The following is a 25,507-nucleotide window of genomic DNA, read 5'->3' as shown; positions in this document are numbered from 1 at the left end:
ATCAAGAATCAAACCACTAAAGGTAGTTATAAGCCTACTGAATTATAACACGTTATCAGCACGATAATCTTAATACTAAATATGGTTGGCTCTGCCACCAAAATGATATATGGTCGGTTATACCACCAAAATGATATATGGTCGGTTATACCACCAAAATGATATATGGTCGGTTATACCACCAGAATGATATAGGTCGGTTATACCACCTGAAAAAATATATGGTCGACACTGTCGCCAAATTTTCATTTATGTTTACTAATATTTATATTTTTGTTATATAACATTTATTTATGATTGCTTACACATGGTCGACACTGTCACCTACTTATCATTTATGTTATATTAAATTTATGTTTAATGTTTATATACTTATGAATATAAATTGACTCTAATTTATCATGATGTTTGTTTTAATTTTTGATAAAAGAAAATGTCGAATCTGGAAAAGCTTAAATTTACTCCTTTAGAATCAACTGGAAACAACTACATGCCATGGGTTATAAAAGTAAAAATGCATCTTAAATCAATGGGCATTCTTGAAACCATAAATGAAAACAACACTTGTTCTGAAAAAGAACAAGCTACGGCATGTTGCTTTATTCATCAACATATTGATGAATGCTTACAAAATAATTATGTGACTGTAGAAGATCCCCATGTTTTATGGGAAGGTCTCAAAAGCAGATTCAATAATCAAAGAGAAATTTTACTTCCAGCTGCAATGGAACAATGGAGAACATTAAGGTTCCAAGACTTTAAGAAAGTAAATGAATACAGCTCAGCTCTGTATAATACATGTTCACAACTTAAATTCTGTGGACATGAAATTAGTGATGCAGACATGATGGAGAAAACTTTCTCCACAATGAATGCTGCAAACATCACAGTGCAAAGAAATTTGAGAATGCTAAAGTTCAAAACATATCCTGAACTTAATTCATATCTCTTAGTTGCAGAGCAAAATGATGAGCTATTAATGAAAAATCAGCAATCCCGTCCTACTGGTACACTTGCAATCCCTGAAGCAAATACTGCAAATAATTATAAACAGGGACAAGGACGCGGGCAAGGTCGTGGTTATAATAACCATCACCATCATCATGCCAAAAGCCATAACTATGGTAGAAACCATCCTTATGGTAATGGTAATGGGCGTGGACGTGGTCGTGGTCGTGACCGTGGTGGTCAAAGAAATAGTAATCCACGAAAATATAAATATCAACCACAAAACAAGCCCATTAAACAAGATGTTGAAGAAAATTCTTCTAAAAATTCTGAAGAATCTTGCTACAGATGTGGTAGAATGGGCCACTGGGCTAATACTTGCCGAACATCTAAACATCTTGTTAAAATGTATCAGGATTCGCTGAAAGGTAAAGAAAAGGAAGTAAATTTTGTGGATAATATTGATCCAACAGTCACTGAGAAACCATCTGATTTATATGAAGATTTCTTGAATGTTTAAGTTGTGTGTCTTTTGAAAAATAAACGATTTAATATCGTCTGTCTTTGTCATTATGTTTGCTAAATGTTTCAGTACTATCTATTTGCGTTTAAAATATTGTGTAATATTAATGTACTCACTATTTATTTCTTATATATGAAGTTCAATATGAATTTTGCTGGAATACAACATCAATCAAGTGGTGGAGATCTCTGTATAGCAGACAGTGGAACTACACACACTATACTTAAATCCGAGAAATATTTTATTGATCTAAAACCAACGGAAGGAACTATACATACAATATCAGGACCTGCTAACTTGATAAAAGGGATAGGAAAGGCAAATTTCATACTACCAAATGGTACAAAATTTTTAATAAATGATGCCTTATTTTCTCCCAAGTCAAGCAGAAATTTATTGAGTTTCTCCGACATATACCTTAACGGGTATGATTATCAGTCAGTGACAACAGAAAATGAGAAATATTTAAGTATCACTGACAAGAGTCATGTGGTTGAAAAACTGCCAAGACTTAGTTCTGGATTACATTATACACATATAAATGTACCAGAAATACATATGGTAGTTAACGAAAAATATATTGATCCTGGTGTATTCAGTTTATGGCATAACAGATTAGGCCATCCAGGATCAACAATGATGAAAAGGATTATTGAATGTACTCATGGACATCCACTAAAGGATAGAAAAATCCATCATGATACAATGGTTCCATGTACATCTTGCTCTCTTGGAAAATTGATAACTAGACCCTCACCACTTAAGGTTGAGAAAGAATCACCAATGTTTCTTGAAAGAATTCAAGGTGATATATGTGGATCAATTCATCCACCATGTGGACCATTTAGATATTTCATGGTTCTAATAGACGCATCTAGCAGATGGTCTCATGTTTGTCTGTTATCAAGCCGTAATGTGGCATTTGCAAAATTTCTTGCCCAAATTATTAAATTGAGAGCTCATTTTCCTGATTACACCATTAAAAGGGTGAGACTTGATAATGCTGGTGAATTTACATCTCAAGCATTTAATGACTATTGCATGTCTATAGGAATTGTTGTTGAACATTCTGTTGCTCATGTGCATACACAAAATGGTTTAGCCGAGTCATTGATTAAACGTTTACAGTTAATCGCTAGACCATTGATAATGAGAACAAAACTCCCTGTATCTATATGGGGTCATGCAATTTTACATGCTGCTGCATTGATTCGCATCAGACCAAGTGCAAGTCATAAATATTCCCCCCTACAACTTGCTTTTGGTCAAGAGCCAAATATTTCCCATCTTAGAACATTTGGTTGTGCAGTGTATGTTCCAATTGCGACACCACAACGTACAAAAATGGGTCCTCAAAGGAGGTTGGGAATATATGTTGGATATGAAACATCTTCAATATTAAGGTATATTGAACCTATGACAGGTGACGTTTTTACAGCACGTTTTGCTGATTGTCATTTTAATGAAACATTGTTCCCTAGATTAGGGGGAGAAATGAAAAATAAAGAAAATGATGTTTCATGGTGTGAACCTCAATTAAAGTATCTTGATCCTCGCACAAAAGAATGCGAGACAGAAGTTCAAAAGATAATGCATATACAAGAACTTGCAAATCAATTGCCTGATGCATTTACAGATACAAAAACGGTGACAAAATCATATATACCAGCAGTAAATACTCCAGCTCGAATTGAAATTCCAAAAGCTGGCAATAACGTCACTCATGAATCTTTGCCACGTCAGAAACGTGGAAGACCAATCGGTTCAAAGGATAAAAATCCTCGAAAAAGAAAATCAGCTGATAATGAAGTAAAAGAAAGTGTTCAAGAAGAACCACAAATCAGTACTCCTACTGCAGAGGAGATTGATGATGTCAATACAGAAATTGCAATCAATTATGCATATTCAAAAATATTATGGAACCGAAATGAAATGAAAAATCTTGATGAGAAATTTTCATTTAATGTTGCATATGACATCATGAATAATGATGATGATCCAGAACCAACATCTATGGTTGAATGTCAAAATAGACATGATTGGGCTCAATGGAAAGAAGCAATACGAGCTGAATTAGAATCACTCAATAAAAGAAAAGTTTTCGGATCCATCATTCTCACTCCTAAAGATGTGAAACCTGTAGGATACAGATGGATTTTTGTCCGAAAAAGAAATGAGAAAAATGAAGTTACAAGGTATAAAGCTAGACTTGTAGCTCAAGGTTTTTCTCAAAGACCGGGAATTGATTATGAAGAAACTTATTCTCCTGTTATGGATGCAATTACTTTTAGGTACTTAATCAGTCTGGCAGTTTCTAAAAATTTAGAAATGCATCTCATGGATGTTGTGACTGCTTATCTATATGGATCACTTGATAGTGATATATATATGAAGATACCTGAAGGATTTAAGGTACCAGAAGCATCAAATGCAAAACCCAAAGAAATGTATTCGATTAAATTACAAAGATCTTTATATGGGTTAAAACAATCGGGACGTATGTGGTATAACCGATTAAGTGATTACTTGATAAGCAAAGGGTATACAAATAATCTTACTTGCCCTTGTGTTTTCATTAAGAAAACAACATCCGGATATGTGATCATAGCTGTTTATGTTGATGATCTTAACATCATAGGTACAAATAAAGAGATCCATGAAGCCATTCAACTTCTAAAGAAAGAATTTGAAATGAAAGATCTCGGAAAAACCAAGTATTGCCTTGGTTTACAAATTGAGCATATGCCTAATGGTTTACTTGTACATCAAACAACATATACTGAAAAGATTTTGAAACGTTTCAATATGGACAAGGCAAAACCATTAAGTACTCCTATGGTTGTTAGATCACTCAATGTTGAAGCTGATCCATTTCGTCCATGTGAAGATCAAGAAGACATTCTTGGACCAGAAGTACCATATCTTAGTGCAATTGGAGCTCTTATGTATCTTACAAATTGTACAAGACCTGACATTTCTTTTGCAGTTAATTTGTTGGCAAGGTTCAGCTCTGCTCCTATCAAAAGACACTGGAATGGGATCAAACACATATTTCGATACCTTCGAGGAACTACTGATTTAGGATTATTTTATTCTAACGAATCAAAACAAGATTTGGTTGGTTATGCAGATGCAGGTTATTTATCTGATCCACATAAAGCTAAATCTCAAACTGGATATGTATTCCTAAATGGAGGTACTGCAATATCATGGCGTTCTCAAAAACAAACACTTGTTGCTACATCGTCAAATCATGCCGAAGTGATTGCATTACATGAAGCTACTCGAGAATGTTTTTGGTTGAGATCAATGACACAACTCATTACTGATTCTTGTGGACTAGAACGCGATAAAAGTCCAACAACTATCTATGAAGATAATGCAGCTTGCATAGCACAGATGAAAGAAGGGTATATCAAAAGTGACCGAACAAAACACATACCACCTAGATTCTTCTCATACACTCAAAATCTCATTAAGGACAACCAGATTGAAATGAGATATGTGCAATCTAGCAAAAACTCTGCTGATCTTTTCACGAAAGCACTTCCAACTGCTATTTTCAGAACACACGTTCATAACATTGGCATGAGACATGTTCAAAAGATGTAACAGCTGAAGCGATGTCTACTTGAGGGGGAGTCAACTCCATGCTGCACTCTTTTTCCCTTAGCTAAAGTTTTTTCCCACTGGGTTTTCTTTAGCAAGGTTTTTAACGAGGCAGTAATTTATAGTTGATCTTCAACAAAATAAAATTGCTATCCAAGGGGGAGTGTTATAATAATAATAATAATATAGATATGGATAGTCAATTTTGGTGTATACATATAGTCAATTTTGGTACACAAAGTATGTATTTTTATATTGAGATTTTAGGCTATAAATACTCATGAATGCAAGCATTAAACTTGCACCATTTCTCACACTTACAAAGTGTTTCTTTCTTTCTCTCCATTATCATCTTTGTTCTTACACTTCATTATTAGTATTCTAAATCAAGAATCAAATCACTAAAGGTAGTTATAAGCCTACTGAATTATAACATCAAGAATCAAACCACTAAAGGTAGTTATAAGCCTACTGAATTATAACATCAAGAATTAAACCACTAAAGGTAGTTATAAGCCCTACTGAATTATAACAGAAAGAAAATTTAGAGATTTAGTGTTCCTAAGTTTTAATTCGGGGAGAAAGCAAAAGAAGTGGAAAGATTATTCAAATGCTTCCTCCCAAAATGTAAGGATGTTCTTCCTTCCCTTTCATTTCACTTCTTTTCTTCCCCAAACATTCTCCGGAACAAACCCTAATTGATCTTGAACAAACAAAAGCAACCCCTTTTTCTTTTTCTCTAAAACCCTTGGCACATCTTTCTCTTCATCTCCGGGGCGATCACAGAGGTAGGTACCAACATCTCTCCACTTTTACTAAATTTTCATTCTTAGCCCCCTCTTTTCGTAATCAGAAAGCCCTAATTTTGTTACATATTTCCAATTGCCAAAATGTTACAAAAAACCCTAATCAATTCCGCGAATACATTTGTTTTTTTCGCGTTAATTCGAATTTTTCTTTTATTTAAGCTATTCAATTCAATATTACATTTCACATATTCAGTTCTGTATATCGAGGTTTCTGACCTCTGCTTCAAGTATTTCAATCTTCTAGTATATGCCCACCAAGTGTTTGTTTTTTTGCCAGTAAAAATTACAATAAAAACCTAATCTTTTGGTTATCCGTTAGTTATTTCAGATAGTGCGGGTTCTACTATTATTACTATTACTATGTTCATTTCTAAATTTTCGAGACTTGGAGCTCAGGCTGTTAAGGAATTATCGAAAGGTTTGATGTTTCGTCCTTTTTGATACTTTAATAAGCTTTCACTACATGATTTATTCAAAATTTGCAGTCTTGTACTCTCGTCATCGTAATATATGTTTCATTTTATGTAATGGAAGCTTTCTCATTTGAACTTGTAAATGCAAAATATGTAACGGTTTCTGATTTTTTTTTTTCATTGTATAAATTGCAGCCCCACAAACAATTCGATCAAAAAATCCATGTTTTGCTATACCTCGGAATGCATATTTGGAAGCCTTGGTTAGATCATCTTGCTCGTATAGAAACCCTTTTATTTGTTTATGTGTTGCATGCTAAACATAGCTTTTAGGTTCACTTGACCCATTTACCTCAGTTGCAGATATTGTTTTAGATGGATTGAATTAATGCATGATTGATGTGCTAGATATTGTTTTATGTGTTGCATGCTAAACATAGCTTTTTGATGTACTGCAAACTAATCTTTTTTGTACACTTAACTGCTTCAATGTGCTAGAAGACCGCGAATTTGTGAGGACGAGGGCAGCATTAAGTAATCATACTCATTGACCACCAATCTAGATAAAAAAAAAAAAAAATCACACTTTTTATGACTTATTAGATGCAGTTTGAGTAGTCAGAAATTGTTTTTAGCTATCTAGATATGATTGTGCTAGGTAGCTGGCTAGCTGCTAGTCTTTTAATTGGATTTACATTACATTCAGTTGCACCTGCATAGCGTTTACTCCAACCACCAAATAGGGAAGCATGTTAGTCTTTAGTTGGGGTTATACTTTTCTTACATGAGTACGTAATATTGATCTTCCAGAACTTTAGAATATGATTTTATCTTTAAAGTAAATAATCATATAAAACATCCAACCACGGAAGTTGTATGTATCAAATTGTCCTGCTTGACGGCAGAAACAAAAAGGTGTAAAACTGTTTCCAACTTTGCAATATGTAATTGTACATGGGTGATCTAATTGTTAACGAGTTGGATTGCTTCTAGTTATTTATTGGCCTTGCACATTTTCGACATATATTTTGAGCTGCACTACAATGATGTTAAGCCACATCTAATCGTGTGACTACATTGGTTTTATCTACTTAAAGTTTTTGATTTATCTACTCTTTGCTTTTGGTTGTGACAACTTTATCTTACCTTCCAGAGCTGTAAATTATTCTCTACAACAACCAGTGGCAATTCACTGGCAGAAAGTGAAGAAAGCCAAAAGTGAGTATATTGCTAAACAACTCCGATCACGTCTTCACAATTTTCTTTATTCTGTCGTGTTTAACGAGGAAAAACAAAATTGCTGTCCGTTATTTGTGTGACAAATTAGCATTTTCTTTTGGAACATGTTGTTACAACCTTTGATCGGGTGTGCAGGATCTCTGTGACCTTCTTTGACAAAGATGGTGAACAGGAGATAAAGGTTCCTATTGGAATGTCAATATTAGAAGCTGCCCACGAGAATGATATAGAGCTCGAAGGTTGCTTCAACTTTATTTTCATCACCGTTTTATTTTGCTTCCTCTTATGATCGATCTTGTAGAGCATTGAAATCTCACAAGTCTCTCTTTGTTTCAATATGAATTTTATAACAGGAGCATGTGAAGGGTCACTTGCTTGTTCCACCTGTCATGTGATTGTAATGGTATGCCATCACATGCATACTACCTTCAATAATTTTGCTAGAGCAATGATTTATTATAAACATGTACGTATGTATTATGATTGGTCAGGATGTGGAACAATATAATAAGCTTGAAGATCCTACAGATGAGGAGAACGATATGCTAGATCTTGCGTTTGGGCTGACAGAAACGTAATTTTCTCACATGTGTTGTTATCATCATAGCATAAGCATATGGTCAAATGTTGAATCCAAATTAAGCTGTATGTTATGTTGTGCAGGTCTCGTCTGGGTTGTCAAGTAATTGCAAAACCTGAACTTGATGGCCTTCGTCTTGCCCTTCCAGCTGCCTCTCGAAATTTTGCTGTTGATGGATACAAACCAAAACCACACTAACCATTAATATATCCTTTTGGGATTTCAGCATGCGAAAGGGCACCATTTTGGTAGCATTGCTTTTAATTGAGGTTTATATAAATTTATAAATATGGATGCTTTGCAAAACAAGTGACCTCAGCATATTGTGTGGACCTGATACCCAATTTTCCTCTGACCGAACCTTGAACTTTAAACCTCGCAATTTTTGGGTCGCGGAACTCGATGATATTTGTTGTAGCTTACTCATTATAAGGTTTGTATCATGTATGTCGAACCATGTTTTTTAATGGAAATGCATGTTAGATATTCTTTCACTACAATGATGATGTAGGCTTTTGATGGTAAAAGAAAAGTAACGTGGTGTGGTGATAAAAACTGTTACCGATTTTTGATAAATCTGTTATAACTATTAACTTAAACTATGTATTATAATTATAAACTTGTACTACTTGTATTCTATATGTATATAATGAACATGTAATTTATGAAATTGATATTCAAAATGTATGGTATATATATATCGTTTATAGAAGATTAAAATTAAAACACCATCCAAATCTGAAAATGGTAGAGCTTGTTGGTGGAAGGCCTACGAGCATTATGCATCACGTCTCACGCATAATTTCTCTTTTTTAAACAGATTACCCAATTTTTAATTCGGAAATTCATAAAAATGCACTTTTCTAAACAGTTTTATAACGAAATACACTTTTAAAAAATATATATGTGCCAAAATACACCACTTTTTCGTCCATTTTTTTGTGAGAAGTCGTGACCGAGAATTTTCTTTTCGTACTCAGAAAATGGCTTCTCCCAAGTTCGCATTCGATTTAAGCAAACGCGAGTGCAAGAGAACCAAGCCGGTCCAATTATGAGTGCGAGCGAATCAGGTCATTCACCATAACAATGTCTCGTATGTGAATTCAAATTAGGAGAAACTTGTACCAACTTATGCAACATTTGAGTGCAAAGACTGATAGTCTTAAATTTGATTTAAATATAATGTACTGATATTGTACATTTACACAAGGAATAAGTATTTGTTGCGATACACCATTTAAGTCACTGATCCTTGTAAGGAGCAAATAAGATGGATGAATTGTGTCCTCCAAACCCAAAAGAGTTGGATAGTGCCACCTTTATATCGCAACGTTCCTTTTTTGCGCCCACCAACAACTTTTTATCCTGATTCAACAACAGTTTATTACTACATAAGAAAATATTCTTCACGCGATATTTAACACAAGCAAATGGAGTGAAAATCTCTCGAAATACATGGTACAAGGAGGTGACTACTTACCACACCAACGTCTGGATTTTCAAGATTGATGTTTGGATGGAGCCATCCGGTCTGTATAGCCTAGATATAAAGGGGTTCCAAATTTATTTATATAATCACTTAAAATAAATTATACATTCACCTTGTACATACATGTTTAAGTTAACTTATCATCAGTTACCTTAACCGTAGCTACTGCTTCCACAGCACCGGCTGCCCCAAGCAGGTGACCTATCATGGATTTTGTGGAGTTCATCTTCAACTACAAGATTTAGAAAGAAAAAAATACACATCAGAACATGTTCAGCCACAATCGACTTTTATGAACTTTATTATTACCTCAGAATTATCCCCAAAACAACGAACTATAGCTTCATATTCGTGCAGATCACCAGACTGCGTAGATGTGGCATGGGCATTTATGTAATTTACATCTTGTCTAGCAACCCCAGATTGAGCCAAAGCCTTTTGAATACACAACGTTATTCCTGTCCCTGATTTCAGTAACCAAAAAATAGTAAATTACCAGCAAACACCAAAAAATGAGACGGTGGTGGACTTTAAAGTTTGAAAATACGGACCATCAGGATGAGGCTTGGTCATGTGGTACGCATCACAAGTGAAGCTTCCCCCCAAGAATTCTGCATAAATCTTTGCACCTCTAGCCTGCCAACCATTTTTTTATTTTATTTAGTAGCAAAACAAAATCATGTTTAATGGAGAAACGAAACATAATATTAATATTATATTATGTACTTTAGCATGTTCTAACTCTTCTAGAAGAAGAACACCAGCACCTTCTCCCATTACAAATCCATCACGACTCTGCTTAACCAAATTAAATAAGCGTTAAAAGTTAAAAAACTAAACTAAAGAAAAAAAATCAGGGTTATTCAAAATAAGTAACTAAATGCATAAAACATACTGCGTCCCAAGGGCGCGAGGCTTTTGTTGGATCACCATTCCTCTCGGAAAGAGCATTACAAGCAACAAAACCTCCAAGTCCTGCAATTTTAGTGTAATCATTTTAATATAATAATTCGTGAAGTAGGATCAATAATAATAGGTGCAATACTTATGACTTATCCAGTCAGTATCTACCTATAGGAATGATGGCTGAATCAGAACCACCCGAGAGCATCATATCCTGCATGTATTCATTTATTAAGTCTACACCCACTTTTTAAGAGTTTGTATAATGTATTCATTCTTCAGAACATATACGACAACCTGAGAATGATGCTTACAGTTTCACCTCTGATAATATGATTAGCTGCATTTAGTATGCAAAAGTTACTTGTAGCACAAGCTGTAGAAATCGAATAATTCGGTCCCATCCAACCCTACATACATATCAATGAAAATCAATTACCACCCATCCACAGATACTTCACGTTATAATTCACACAAGCACGCAAACTCATAATTACCAAATCCATAGCAAGCATTGCAGACCCCATATTTGTCATTGCAAATGGCACACAAAATGGATTCATTTTCCTGTATGAAATCCTCAAAGCTTCAATTCCATCTTGAAATATCTGTGCCAACATGTAACTTATTGATCCGCTCAGTAGACTTAATGTCGTGTAAGGTTGTGTTACAAACCAGAAAACAAACAAACCTTCATGCCTCCAAGTGCAGAGCCAATAAGCACGCCACATTTTGCTATGTCAAGCTCTTTCAACACATCTTCGGTAACACCACCATCTTCCAACGCTTTCTTTCCAGCAACTAATAAGTAAAGCATAAACTTGTCCACCCGTTTACAAAGTTTTGGTGCTACCCACCCATCCGGTGAAAATGACTTAATTTCCCCTGCAATTTTCTGAAATCAACAACAAAATAGTCAAACAACTACATAGATAGTTACAATAACAAAAAATCATAACGAAAAAAGGAATATATGATATATATTTACGGTGGGAAACTGTGCACAATCAAAAGCCTCAATCTCACTTATGCCACTAACACCTTCCAGTAAATTGTCATAGAAAACATCTGCAGCATGACCAACCGGCGATACCACACCGAGTCCTGTCACCACAACTCTTCGTTTCTTGGTGATCGGTTTCTTCTTTGTTGTTGGTCCTTTTGAAGGCTGCACAGCAACTGCCCTTATTTTGCCTAAACAAATCAATAACATAAGAAGATACAATCACAAAGCAGTATCTAATTTAACAGAATCTGCCTGCCAAATAGTGTATGGCAGGGTGAAAGCATCAAAGGTTACAACTTTTTGAAAACCAATTTCAATAAACACTGTAGACGTTATTATAGGATCTTAGAATCAATCTAACTCAACCTAGAGGCGGAATAACACTAGAACGAGTGCTAACACGAATATCTATGGGTTTTCGGGTTTGTATAAGCCAAACCAAGATTAGATCTTGATTAACACGAAGCCTAGAGCGATATTCTGTGGTATTTGGACGTAGGCACCGAGTTGCAGACGACCTAGGGTTAATATGATACGTAACCTAACAAATGAGGCATAAACCCGTTTATATACTGTCTGCTTAGTCGATCGAAGATCAACTTCCACCGACCTGGACTGTCGGTCGACAGCAGTCACAGTCGATCGACCGACCGACTCGACTGTCAGGTAAGTTTAACTATTGATTTTAGACATTTCACGCACGATAACTAATATTCAATAGTCACAATATTTATTATTACAGACCGATTTATACAATTAAGAATCCAGAACTAGGGATTTACAATTATGCACCAACAAACACCTAAACTGAATCATTTACTGTTGGAACAAATTGTGACGTTGTGGAGTTGACCGAATTTGTAGGATATGACTGAGTATTTGGACGTGTGAATAAAATGTGGAGAAGTGGAATAATGATACAAGAAAACGTGGATAAGTGGAATAATGATGCAAGATTTTATCTGTGTTTAGTTTAAATAGATGAATTATGTAATTTGTTTTTCATTCAAGTCTTGTACTGTTTTCATTCAAGAAATACAACAGAAAATTGCTCCAATCCTTATTTTTCTCATCGATATATTTTTGGTTTCTTTGTATTATATCCATCAATTGGTATCCAGAGCTAACCTGGTTGTATGCCAAAATACATAAAAACTAAAGATATGTCGATCGTAGCTCATACAGCAAAAGAAGGTTCCGTTTCATTCCAATGTCCAATTTTAACATCAACAAATTATACAACCTGGGCAATTCGCATGGAAGCCATTCTCTACGCTCATGGGTTATGGGAGTCGGTAGAACCACAGGCCGGGGTGGATGTGGACGAGAAGAAAAGCAAGTCAGCTAGGGCTTTCATATTTCAGGCTGTACCAGAAGATGTGTTGTTACAAATCTCAAAGAATAAGACGGCGAAGGACGTTTGGGAATCATTGAAGATGCGATACCTCGGTGTTGAGCGTGTGCAAAAGGCAAGGTTGCACACACTAAAGAGTGAATTCGAAAGCTTGAAGATGAAGGACAGCGAATCGATTGATGAATTCGCTGGAAAACTGAGCGGCATGGTGTCTAAACATAACAGTTTAGGAGCCACTCTTGAAGACAACATGCTAGTAATAAAACTGCTCGATTCCGTGCCCGATAAATACCTCCAGTTGGTAGCATCCATGGAGCAATATTCGGACATCGATAAGATGCCCTTTGAAGAAGCAATTGGTAGGTTAAAAGCCTACGAAGATCGTTTGAAACTTCGTGCAAGCAACACGAACAACAGTGAAAACAGTTTACTCCTTATGAAAGGAGAAACCCTGTCATCCCAGAAGAGTTCAAGGGGTGGTTCGAGTTCTGGAGGTAGAGGACGTGGTACAAATCATCATGACCGGGGTGGTCGAATGGGTGGTCGAGGTAGAGGACGAGGAAGGAGCAATCGTGGCGGTTATAATGGTCATTGAGACAGAGATAGTGGGGGTAACTATCAAAGACCAAAAGACAAAAAGCACATCAAGTGTTTTAATTGTGAAAATTATGGACACTATGCTTCTGAATGTAAGGTCCATAAAGAAAAGAATGAGGAAGCAAATTTGAACCATACATCTGAAGATGAACCTGCATTACTGTTGTCGGTTTGTGGTGAGAAGGTTGAAAAAATGGTATTGCTAAATGAAGAGAAAGTGGTTCCGAACAGATTTGACAACAGTGAACAATCAAAGGTGGACGTGTGGTATCTCGATAATGGAGCAAGTAATCACATGACAGGAAGGAAGGATTCATTCTCTGATTTAGATGGAAATATTACTGGGAAAGTGAGGTTTAGTGACGGGTCAAATGTTCAAATCAAAGGCAAAGGAACCATTTTGTTTCAATGCAAAAATGGTGATCAATTACTTGTTGCCGATGTGTATTATATTCCTGCACTACGCAGTAATATAATCAGCTTAGGTCAGTTGACAGAGTTGGGGTACAAAATTGAAATGCTACACAAATTCTTAAATGTTCATGATGAAAGTAATCGACTGATCTTGAAAGTAGAGCGTTCAATAAATCGACTGTACAAGTCTACCCTTAAAGTCACACAACCTGTTTGTTTAATGGCAAATATAGAAGAAGAGGCTTGGTTGTGGCATGCTCGTTTGGGTCACGTAAACTTTCAGGTTATCGAGTCAATGGTTCAAAAAGGACTGGTGCGGGGTGTACCAAAGGTGAAACATCCATCACAGGTTTGTGAAGGGTGCATGATAGGGAAGCAACCAAAGAAACCGTTTCCAAAAGAAGCCCAATGGCGAGCCAAAAGACCACTCGAACAAGTATACGTTGACCTCTGTGGGCCGATCACACCAGCGACACTTGGAGGTAATCGATATTTTCTGTTGATTGCTGATGATTATAGTCGCCATATGTGGATATTTATGTTGAGAACTAAAGATGAAGCCTTTGAAAAGTTTGTGTCGTTTAAAAGAAAAGTTGAACAGGAAACGTCCTTAAAGCTAACCGGGTTGCGTACTGACCGAGGTGGGGAGTTCACATCCAAACTGTTTTCTGATTTTTGTGAACAGGAAGGTATAAGAAGACAACTAACGGCGCCATATTCACTACCACAAAATGGCGTCGTTGAGAGAAGAAACCGTACCATTATGGAGGCAACCCGATCAATAATGAAGACAATGGAAGTACCGGACGAATTAGGGGGAGAAGCGGTTCGTCACTCAGTTTATATATTAAATAGGCTTCCAACAAAAGGCGTAAAGCAAATGACACCTTATGAGGCGTTAAAGGGGAACAAACCAACACTTGAACATTTGAAGGTATTTGGGTGTGTCGGATATGTGAAAGTAACAGATAATCATGTAACGAAGTTAAGTGATCGAAGCCGAGCTATGGTGTATCTTGGGGTCGAACCGGGTTGCAAGGCATATCGTATGTTTAATCCATGTGATAATAAGGTGGTAGTGGCAAGAAGCGTCACATTTGATGAAAAAAGAAAATGGGTGTGGAAACATTCTGAGGAGACAGAGAGCTTGTCAACAAATGCAAGATTTGTTGTTGATATGAGTAGTAAAGCAGAAGGTTATGTTGTGAATGATTTTGTCACAAATAGTCCAAGTCAACGTGCATTTTCAACACCTAGTAGAAGTTCAACAGCCCATGTTCAAAGTGGAAGTTCAAGTGGTGCACAAACATCTTATGAATCTAACGCAAATGTGGACTCACCTATTCATGATCATACGCCTACCCGTAACCGACAACCTCCTCGTTGGTTGGAAGATTATGTTGACGGTGAAGGCTTATCTGATGACGAATTGATGTTTATAGGTGAAGAACCAACAAATTATGTTGAGGCAGCAAACATACAAGCATGGCAGGAAGCTATGAAGGCAGAGTTAAAAGCCATCGAAAAAAATCATACTTGGGAGCTCACTTATTTACCACATGGTCACAAAGCCATAGGGTTAAAGTGGGTCTTTAAAGTAAAAAAGGATTCAGAAGGAAGAACCGTAAAGCACAAGGCACGACTTGTTGCAAAGGGCTATGTTCAACGAAAGGGAATCGACTTTGATGAAGTATTTGCACCCGTAGCACGAATCGAGACCATCCGTCTATTACTAGCGATTGCAGCAATGAAAGGTTGGTTGGTTCATCATTTAGACGTGAAGTCCGCATTTTTAAATGGTGAATTAAAGGAGGAGGTGTATGTGTCTTAACCAGATGGGTTCATTGTCAAAGGAAAAGAGAGCATGGTGTATCGACTTCATAAAGCTTTATACGGTTTACGACAAGCTCCACGAGCTTGGAATATTCGATTGGATAAGGCGATCAAAGAAATGGGGTTTCAAAGATGTGCACATGAGCAAACCATTTACAAGGTCTGCTCAAAAACCATTTTAATTATTGGAATTTACGTAGATGATATAATAGTGACAGGGTCTAGTGAGCTTGAGATAAGGAAATTCAAAGAGAAGATGATGCAAGTATTTGAAATGAGTGACTTGGGAAAATTGAGTTACTACTTGGGCATTGAGGTGAAGCAAAGTGGCAGTGGGATCGAAATATCCCAAGCAGCTTATGCAAAAAGAATATTGCAATCAAGTGGCATGTGGGAATGTAATCCAGTCAAGTTTCCAATGGATCATAAATTTCGTTTGTCAAAAGATGAAGAAGGGAAAGCCGTAAATGCCACTGAATATAGAAGGATTATAGGTAGCTTGCGATATCTATTACATTCAAGACCCGATTTAGCCTACTCGGTGGGGGTGGCAAGCCGTTATATGCAAACGCCCAAAGAAACACATATGAAGGCTGTGAAATACATCTTACGTTATTTGAAAGGAACAATCCAATATGGGATTGCTTATAAGAGAGGTGGAAAAGGAACGCTTATCGGCTATAGCGATAGTAGCCATGGGATGGATGAAGATGATCGACGAGGTACAACCGGTATGGTATTTTACCTCGAAGACAGTCCTATCACGTGGGCTTCACAAAAACAGAATACTGTTGCATTATCATCGTGTAAAGCGGAGTTCATGGCAGCAACGTCAGCAGCGTGCCAAGCGATTTGGTTAAGAATTTGTTAAGCGATGTGACGGGTTGGAGTAACTCGAAGGTGACCTTACTAGTTGATAACAAATCGGCTTTAGAGCTAATGAAGAATCCAGTTTTTCATGGAAGGAGCAAACACATTGATACTCGATACCATTTCATACGTGAATGTGTCGAAAGAGATTTAATTGCAGTTGAATACGTTAGCGGCAAAGAGCAGAAGGCAGATATATTAACAAAAGCATTACCAAGGATCAAATTCGCAGAGATGAGGGATCTCTTTGGAGTCAAAGATCTTCAAAGCACAAGTCAAATTTGAAGGGGAGATTGTTGGAACAAATTGTGACGTTGTGGAGTTGACCGAATTTGTAGGATATGACTGAGTATTTGGACGTGAATAAAATATGGAGAAGTGGAATAATGATGCAAGAAAACGTGGATAAGTGGAATAATGATGCAAGATTTTATCTGTGTTTAGTTTAAATAGATGAATTATGTAATTTGTTTTTCATTCAAGTCTTGTACTGTTTTCATTCAAGAAATACAACAGAAAATTGCTCCAATCCTTATTTTTCTCATCGATATATTTTTGGTTTCTTTGTATTATATCCATCATTTACCTAATTACAAGCCTTAGTAATTTTGAAAAAGTTAAATAAAAGCATAATTGGGGGTGAAACAGAAATATGGGTATTACATACCTGTTTGGGAGGCAGGTGGATTAACACTTTTGTGAAAGTGATTTATGGATTTATAATACTCCTCACATGGCTCAAATGAAGTCATCAGGTTCATAATACCCGACCCGTAAAACGAAGACATGAATCCACCGTCGCCGGAGATATTATTGCATTTTGTCACCGCCAGTAACTTCCTTCTGGCGGAACGACTGAGCCTTTTGGAAGAAGAGAAGAGTGGCGCCGGACGGTGGTGGTTTTTGTCACCGGAAAAAGACATGCAAGCAGCGACTAACCACGTGCATAGTGGAGAAGCAACGGTGGATCCCACCATCGACGGAATCAAACTGTAAATTCAACCCAAACTCATGATGAACCACGGAATGATAAAAAAATATATAATGTACAATTAAATACGAGTAATTAGGAGTAATTAATAATTAATAATAAATTGTAAATCAAGAAGTTAATTGGCAATTTTTGTACTAAAAGTAACATTAACAAATAAAATTAAATTAACATTAACATAATAATAATAATAATAGAAAGAAAAATATATATAATTTGATTTAATTCATATTCATATTCATATTCATATTCATATTCATATTCATATTCATATTCATATTCATATAATAATAAAAATAAAAGTGAAATGGGTGGTTGTTAAGATTTGGTAATGTGATATTTATGATGTTCATGATAGGGACTTGGTAATCACCATCAAATCAAAAATAATTCCCAAGAATATGTTTTAGTGTAGTTGAAGAAGACAACTTTTTTACAAATTACTAAAGTATATTCTCATTTTATTCATTCAATTCAATTTCGTACAAAAGAAAATAAGAATAAAGAAATAATCCGTACATAAAGATTGAAGCGATAAAATGATAAAATAGTGAAATCAGAGACTTACAACAACAAGAGTAGAGATGACTTGTTGGAAGGGAAGACTGAAAAGTCTGTGTGAAACCATAGAAGACGATCAACGGAATTTAAATATGTAGCTACTTATTATAGCATTATTATTATACGTATATATTATATTATATATTATATATTATAATAATTATACTACTCCCTATTATTTTAATTTAATTCTATTTAATATAATGAGGCGATGGATGGCTATGCTATGTACTCAGTATTTTGTTTTTTATACTCCGTATTGTTTTAATTTAATTTTGTTAGGCGATGGCTAGGCTATGCTATGTACTCAGTATTTTGTTCTTTTCTTAATGGATTCTGGAGAAAATCACTCTAGGCTAATATAGAGCTCCATGTTTTTAGGCAGATTCATTAATAGAATATTTTGAGCGAGACTCAAATCTATGATCTAATCTTCATCCTAGGAGATACCGTTAAAGTGAAGCTTCCTTAGTTTTTTTACATAAATATTTTAATAGTTAGAGAAAGACAAATAATATATATACCTGGAATCAACGTGCTTCCGTACATTTTTCATTTAATCAAATTTTATTTTGGAACTATACATTAATTAATCGTAAAACGGTCACAATTTTGTCTTCTATTGACCAGTATATGGACTACTACTTAGTACGAGTCTCAATTTTATATTCTTATATTTTCTTAACGTTAATTTTTAATAATTTTTTTATGTTATACATAATAAAATTTACATTAATAAATTAAGTTTTTTATATGTACTTTCAATTATTATAACTTTTATCAAGTATTATATAACCAACAAATTATTTACGGTTAAAGTTGTAAAAAATCAATTCAGTACTATTAAATTGAAACGAAAGATGTATAATACTATTATTATTAGGAATTTTTAAATATAGTCATTAAAATTACGTTTAAGAAATTTAAGACAAGTATTATTTAGGCGGCGCAAGATAGACAAAAGTCTTATGCCGATAAACGAAGGCGACCGATTGAGTTCCAAGAAGGTGACATGGTGATGCTTAAGGTTTCGCCATGGAAGGGTGTTATTCGTTTTCGAAAACGGGAAAAGTTAGCTCCTCGGTTTATTGGGCCATTTAAAATTCTAGCTCGTGTTGGTGAAGTTGCGTATCGTTTAGAATTACCCGAAGAGCTTGCGGGGATCCATAATACATTTCATGTTTTTCATCTCCGTAAGTACCTTGCGGATGATTTATCATGGGTGTCGTTAGAAGAGATTGAGCTAAACAACAGGTTAGAGTATGTTGAAGAGCCGATAGCTATACTTGATGAAAAGGTGAAAATGTTGAGAAATAAAGAAGTGAGAACTTTTAAAGTTCAATGGCGTCGTAGTAAAGGTTCCGAGTTTACGTGGGAACCCGAAGAGTTTGTGTTAGTGTATCTTCCCACTTGTCATGTGGCTTGGATCGCGAGGACGCGCTCCGATTCAAGTGGGGGAGAGTTGTAAGACCCAAATATTTATTGTACATAAGAGTAAATATGATGTACATAAAGTGTGTGAAGTGTACTGTAATTGAAAAGCTAAAGAAAACTGATCTGGCATGTGGCGCGCCGCGCAGGGTTGAGGGTGCGTGCCGCGCACCCTTCCTGTGACAGATTCCTACCTTTAATTAGATTTAAATGAAGGGCAATTGAGTCTTTTTGCTTGGAGCCGGGTTTAGGTCATTTATGGACAGATTTTTTGTGGTTGAAACTCATTCAACACAACCACCAACATCATCTCGTACCCCACTTCAATTTTAGAGTGAGAAACACTTTGAGAGAGAGAAAACTCAAATCAAGGAGGAAGAAGCTTAATTCGGGTCAAAGCTCGTGTATTAAAGTTGTTCATCTAGTCACTAGCTACGTTTTGATAGTGGTGGTATGTCCTAACCTTGATTTTCCTTACTTTGATTTATTTAAGGGTTATGGTTTGGATAAATGATGAACATAAAATCCATTGTTGGTGATTTTGGGGGTTTTTTGGGTAAGATTGATTCATGGGGACTCAAGAAGAACTAACCTAGGGTTTTAAAGTAATAATTAGTGTTTATGAGTCTTAAATGGTTATTAATTTTAGCAGAGTGGTATAAAATAGTTATTAATTTTAGCAGGAAATACTATTAAATACGATACAATTTTACACAAGATATTTATTTATTTAGAGAATGGATATACTTAAACCTTGCTACAACACTTATAGGCAGTGTACCTAATCGTAAAGTAGTGTAGTTTTTAGTAAGTCTGGTTCGTTCCACAGGGAAATCTTTAAACAAAGCTTAACGCTATATTAGTTTACTTTTATAAAAATACAAATACATATATATAAGTAATATTATTATTATAAAGAGGGGTTTTTTACCGTTTAATGACCGGTTTGTCGATTTTAAAACTTTAGTCGCAGTTAAAACCAAATGTAAAATAATAAATATAAATACAAGACTTAAATTAAAGCGTAAAGTAAATAACGATAATAAAATTGCGAATAATAAAAGTGCGATAAAATAAACTTGCGATAAAAAAAAGTATGATAATTAAAAGTGCAATTAAATAAAATAACAATAAAAATGCGATAATTAGAAGTGCAATTAAATATAAAATAAAGGAAATTAAATATGAAATAAAAGAATTATGCTTATTTAAACTTCCGTAATCATGATGTTTGACGTGTTGATTTTAGTTTTATGCCCATGGGTTAATTGTCCTTTGTCCTGGATTATTTAATATGTCCGTCTGGTTTTTGTCCATAACAGTCCATCAGTCATAAATATAAAGTGCGAGTGTCCTCGTCAAATTATTCTTATACTCGAAGTTAAATATTCCAACTAATTGGGGACTTAAACTGTAACAAGATTTTAATACTTTGTTTAATAATTACACCAGGATGTCGACTGAGTGTAACCCAAGGTTTTAATATTTTGTTATCAATTATACCAAGTGTCCTTGTACATAATTTCACCCCTGTTTTAATTATTCTAGTGGCTATTAATCCATTCCCGTGTCCGGTTAGATGAACGATTATTCGTACATATAAATACCCCGCCCATCGTGTCCGATTGAGTGTATATGGTAATTTATAGGGACGCCCAATTGTAAATCTTTATATTAACATTAACAAACTATCATTTAGTTAAACAAATATAAAGCCCATTAATAGCCCATAGTCTAATTTCCACAAGTGTCATTCTTTTGTCCAAACCCCAATTATGGTACAAAGCCCAATTACCCAATTTTAGTGATTAGCCCAACATCATGATTACTTTGTTTTAAATAAGCATAATAATAACTTAGCTACGAGACATTAATGTAAAAAGGTTGAACATAACTTACAATGATTAAAAATAGCGTAGTGTTACACGGACAGAATTTCGACTTACACCCTTACAATATTCGCTAACATACCCTTATTATTAGAATTATAATTAAAATTAAAATTAAAATATAAATTATAAATATAAATATATCGTATGAATGAGAAAAGAGAAAGATAGATGGATTTGTGGTGCACCAAAGCTCGATTTTTATAGGCATGTGGGCTGGAACTGGGGCTCATGCGATCGCATGGATTTATGCCTTCCAGGCCATGCGATCGCATGGCCAGCTGGGGAGGCTCATTTTTGGTTGTTTTCTTCTGCCGACGGTTTTATAAATAATATAATATATTAAATAATTATAAGAATTATTTAAATATTATATTATATTTATGTGCATAGTTGACTTGTAATTTTTAGTCCGTTGCGTCGAGCGTTGAGAGTTGACTCTGGTCCCGGTTCCAGATTTTCGAACGTCCTTGCGTATAATTTAATATTTTGTACTTTGCGTTTTGAATCTTGTACTCTTGTAATTTCGAGACGTTTCTTATCAATAATTGGAACCTCTTTGATTGTATTTTGTACTTTTGAGCTTTTTGGTCATTTGCGTCTTCAATTCGTCGAATCTGTCTTTTGTCTTCACCTTTTATTATTTAAACGAATATCACTTGTAAATAGAACAATTGCAACTAAAAGCTTGTCTTTCTTGAGGAATAATGCTATGAAATATATGTTCGTTTTTAGCATTATCAAATATTCCCACACTTGAGCGTTGCTTGTCCTCAAGCAATATCGTCTTGAAATACTAGAATCACTTCTTTATTCTTCACACTTTGTACATCAGTGATTTCTATACGGCGGTATAAACAATGATAGTAACGATAGAACCATGGTTAAAGGTGGGTGTGTCATCCACAGTTGCCTCGGGTTTAGGTCAACGACACTTGCAATCAAATAGCCGATTTACTTTCGGTTTCTAAAGCAAAGTGCACATTTGAAAGGCGGTTTACAGTCCCACATGACTATGAAAATGTAGATCCTTAAGGAAATTGGATCTTTATGAAAATATTTGATCTTTTGAAAATTCAATCTAGCTTTTACCCTAGATAAGTTTTCCGGAATAACCCTTCACCGGTGTTTGCAAAATATTTTTGTGGGTTTGGTGGGTTTCAGATTTGAAAATTTTGGCTCAAAACTTGCAGTTTTGTGTCACCTACTTGCTAACCTTGTATTTGGAAAGCAACACGTCCAGTTTACTTGTTCCGTATATTACCTTTCGATAAACTACCGTCCGGTTGTAAAGGAAAGCGTTGAACAAGCAACTGTTAAGGCAATGTCCCCTGACATGCTTTTAATTATGGTCTATAACGTGTCGGATGCAATTACTATCCTTGGTAGGAGCAATAGTAAAGCTCACCCTTATGATTTTTCGGTCTGGCACAAGGTCCTGTCATTGACCACTATGCAACCACCGTTCTTACGGTTGACATCCGATTTGGTTCAGGTGACCTAATGAATTCCAGGTGAATTCCTAGGATTTTACGTTCAATGGTAATGAACGCATTGAAAATGGGTTTTCAGAAAACAAATCGGTTTTAATTTGATCAAAATATTTTCTCGTTCAAGCTCGAGTTTAGATATCATCGAATTCCATGAGTTTGTAATTCTCAATCTTTAAAGTCAATCTCAAGGATTGAGTAATATCAGTCTTAAAAGCTGATTTTTGATCTTTTAAGGAGATTATCCTTTCTGGAGATCTGATTCATTAGTCTTATCAAGCTAATTTGCACGGTGCCCCCCCATTGTACGAGATAAATCCTTCTCATGGTTAGGATAAATCTGACCACTTGGCGACCCTGTTTGATGCTGAGGTCCGTGGATTTCCTGCTGATTTTAGAGATGACTTTTCTAGATTTTTCGTCAACCTACAGCTGGTCTAGACGACAACTTCTTGACCTAAATCAAGAAGCGCGTGTCTTTTTCGGAAGACTTTACTTCCTTTTAATGATGGAATTTATTCATCGTGTAGATCCATCTCTTCTTTTCTTTCATCGGGAAAAATGGTTTAGTTTAGTCCAAAGCAAAAGTATTTTCAGTTATTTGTTACAGATATATGTGACATATGTTTAAGATAACTTGGTAAATTTTCCCACACTTGGCTTTTATTTTCCTTTTTATCGTCCTCTATTCCATTTTAAATGAATTTCAACATTTTGGTTTGTTTATCAATTTATGTCCTTTCCGAGGTTACAATAATTTCGGTTTTAACACCTAGTTTTATCGTTCATAAATATGTATAAACATGATTTTGAGTTCATTTAATTGAAAATTTTGAAAAATTTTACTAGAATTGGGTAGTCAGTATTTAAGACTAGGGCTGTTCTTTATTATCAGAGAGCACTAGATTCTAATACAACTACTACGTTACTAGTATTTTTAATGGTAACCAAGTGTATAAAGATAAAAATTTTAAAAATCCGAAAGAATTTAACCCCTTCCCACACTTAAGATCTTGCAATACCCTCATTTGCAAGAAATCAGTACAATTTAAATTATTGAGGGTGATTAGCGTAGAAATGATTAAATTTTACCAAAGTTTCCAAATATATTGGCGTTTGTTTGCTGAATGATAAATGGTGCATAGCATTTGTTCATTTCGTCTGTTGTTACATCACATTTATTTGTCATCTTGTCGTCAAAATTAGTAGCTTTTGCTGAACTTAATGCCAGTCTTTGAAAATGCGCTGTTTTACCCTGTTTTGAACAATCGACAATATACATACATACAAGTATAATCATGCATGGCAATTTGAAATGGGACTTAATATCCCACTTTCAAATTCTAAATATGAAATATTAGTACACAATAATAATAAAATAATAAAAATTACACAAATTTATCCAATAACATAAGTTTAAACATGAAAAAGTCAAAAGTTAAAAACATAATAATCATAAAAATAACCAAATGGAACTAAATCAGTCTGGATAGGGGTTCTAGTTCATCTCATCGGGTGGGTTCCATTGTTGGTTATAGGTGTTCTGATAGGCTTGGTTATAGTCATACCGGTTAAAGGGTGGTCGGAAATCGGGGCTATGTGGCGGAAAATGAGCAGGTCGAGTAGGTACATAGTTATTTGGTACCTGATATGATAGCTGGCTCATGATTTGGTGCTGATGAACTAACCAGCTATCGTGTTGGCGTCACCTATAATCCTCGTATACTCGCTCGGAGTTCCACTGCTCATACATACTATGTCTTGCCGCGTTCGTCATTGCTTCCTCATCTATACGAATGTGGACGTCAAGAATAGCATCTCGAAAGACATCCCTAATGTCTTCTGCCTCCTCCATTTCCTCGTCTGAGCCTCTCTCTACCTGAGGATGAGATCCCTCATAGGGTACTGCCTGGTTACGTCTACTTTTCAATACCTTAGCACCCACATAAACTTTCAATCCTAAGGGCTCAACCTGTTCTCTACAAATCTGTAATGGACCCCCTTAGTTCCTATCAACACCTAAATACTCTCCAATGAGAGTAACAAAAATACCTCCTCCTATTATACTCCCGTCCTGCATTCCCTCTACCATTTTAGATAAATAAAAAGCAACACAGTAAGGGATATTGACAAAGCTTCTAGGATCTCGAATACACTTTAGGTAGAATAAATCATATAAGGTAATTTTTTCTTTATTATGACCTCTTTGTGTAATCGAGTTAGCCAAAAATCTATGAATAATACGAAGCTCGGCTCTGTCAATATGTGTATAGGAGTGTCCTCCTGCTCGTGTAAAAACATCAAAATGTGACATACGCCTCCAAATGGCGTCAGCGTCAAAGTTACTATCTACCCGTTCACCATAATGAATCAAGTTTGTACATTCGGGTAATAGCAACTCACCAGGAGTATATATCTGTAAGGCCCTGGCCATGTCCAGCATGGACATTCTGTACATCCTACCGCCAAGGATAAACCTAAGAAATCTTCTATCATCTATCCTAACTATATTTGTATCAAGTGATACAGTACTCATCAACTCAACACACCATTCCTTA

The 25,507-nt window shown here is 35.4% G+C and overlaps 2 protein-coding genes across 5 annotated transcripts; one reads left to right on the top strand and one right to left on the bottom strand.

Annotated features, from left to right (window-relative positions):
- Positions 1-5,720: 5,720 nt before the first annotated feature.
- LOC139892744 (uncharacterized) lies at positions 5,721-8,664 on the top strand. Of its 4 annotated transcripts, none has more exons than XM_071875866.1 (8): positions 5,721-5,868; positions 6,218-6,307; positions 6,498-6,565; positions 7,456-7,520; positions 7,677-7,780; positions 7,895-7,944; positions 8,033-8,115; positions 8,205-8,664. In XM_071875866.1, the coding sequence occupies exons 2-8, from the start codon at positions 6,250-6,252 to the stop codon at positions 8,317-8,319; spliced, it is 543 nt and encodes a 180-aa protein (XP_071731967.1). In that variant the 5' UTR covers positions 5,721-5,868; positions 6,218-6,249; the 3' UTR covers positions 8,320-8,664. The 4 variants fall into 4 exon arrangements, with proteins under 4 accessions (XP_071731967.1, XP_071731964.1, XP_071731966.1 ...); XM_071875863.1 differs by having other exon boundaries at positions 5,740-5,868; positions 6,209-6,307; XM_071875865.1 differs by having other exon boundaries at positions 5,742-5,872.
- A 628-nt stretch (positions 8,665-9,292) lies between these two features.
- LOC139892743 (3-oxoacyl-[acyl-carrier-protein] synthase II, chloroplastic-like) lies at positions 9,293-18,206 on the bottom strand. Its single transcript, XM_071875862.1, has 14 exons — positions 18,147-18,206; positions 17,255-17,577; positions 11,502-11,707; positions 11,205-11,408; positions 11,011-11,121; positions 10,828-10,923; positions 10,682-10,727; positions 10,506-10,585; positions 10,337-10,405; positions 10,162-10,246; positions 9,920-10,074; positions 9,762-9,842; positions 9,602-9,661; positions 9,293-9,486 (listed from the first exon to the last, which is right to left on the bottom strand). The coding sequence occupies exons 2-14, from the start codon at positions 17,562-17,564 to the stop codon at positions 9,364-9,366; spliced, it is 1,626 nt and encodes a 541-aa protein (XP_071731963.1). The 5' UTR covers positions 17,565-17,577; positions 18,147-18,206; the 3' UTR covers positions 9,293-9,363.
- Positions 18,207-25,507: the final 7,301 nt, after the last annotated feature.

The sequence above is a fragment of the Rutidosis leptorrhynchoides genome, chromosome 2, assembly GCF_046630445.1.
Source record: "Rutidosis leptorrhynchoides isolate AG116_Rl617_1_P2 chromosome 2, CSIRO_AGI_Rlap_v1, whole genome shotgun sequence".
Taxonomy (NCBI): domain Eukaryota; kingdom Viridiplantae; phylum Streptophyta; class Magnoliopsida; order Asterales; family Asteraceae; genus Rutidosis; species Rutidosis leptorrhynchoides.
This window is presented reverse-complemented; position numbering and strand designations above follow the sequence as displayed.

What these genes read in the sequence shown, in the direction of transcription:
- LOC139892744 (XM_071875866.1), top strand. Translation starts at nt 6,250, where the DNA reads ATGTTCATTTCTAAATTTTCGAGACTTGGAGCTCAGGCTGTTAAGGAA. An exon ending in ATGCATATTTGGAAGCCTTG is followed by an intron (nt 6,566 to 7,455) that starts GTTAGATCATCT and finishes CTTACCTTCCAG; the next exon opens with AGCTGTAAATTATTCTCTAC. An exon ending in GAATGATATAGAGCTCGAAG is followed by an intron (nt 7,781 to 7,894) that starts GTTGCTTCAACT and finishes ATTTTATAACAG; the next exon opens with GAGCATGTGAAGGGTCACTT.
- LOC139892743 (XM_071875862.1), bottom strand. Translation starts at nt 17,564, where the DNA reads ATGGTGGGATCCACCGTTGCTTCTCCACTATGCACGTGGTTAGTCGCT. An exon ending in CAATGCTTGCTATGGATTTG is followed by an intron (nt 10,924 to 11,010) that starts GTAATTATGAGT and finishes ATATGTATGTAG; the next exon opens with GGTTGGATGGGACCGAATTA. An exon ending in ATATTATCAGAGGTGAAACT is followed by an intron (nt 10,728 to 10,827) that starts GTAAGCATCATT and finishes GAATACATGCAG; the next exon opens with GATATGATGCTCTCGGGTGG.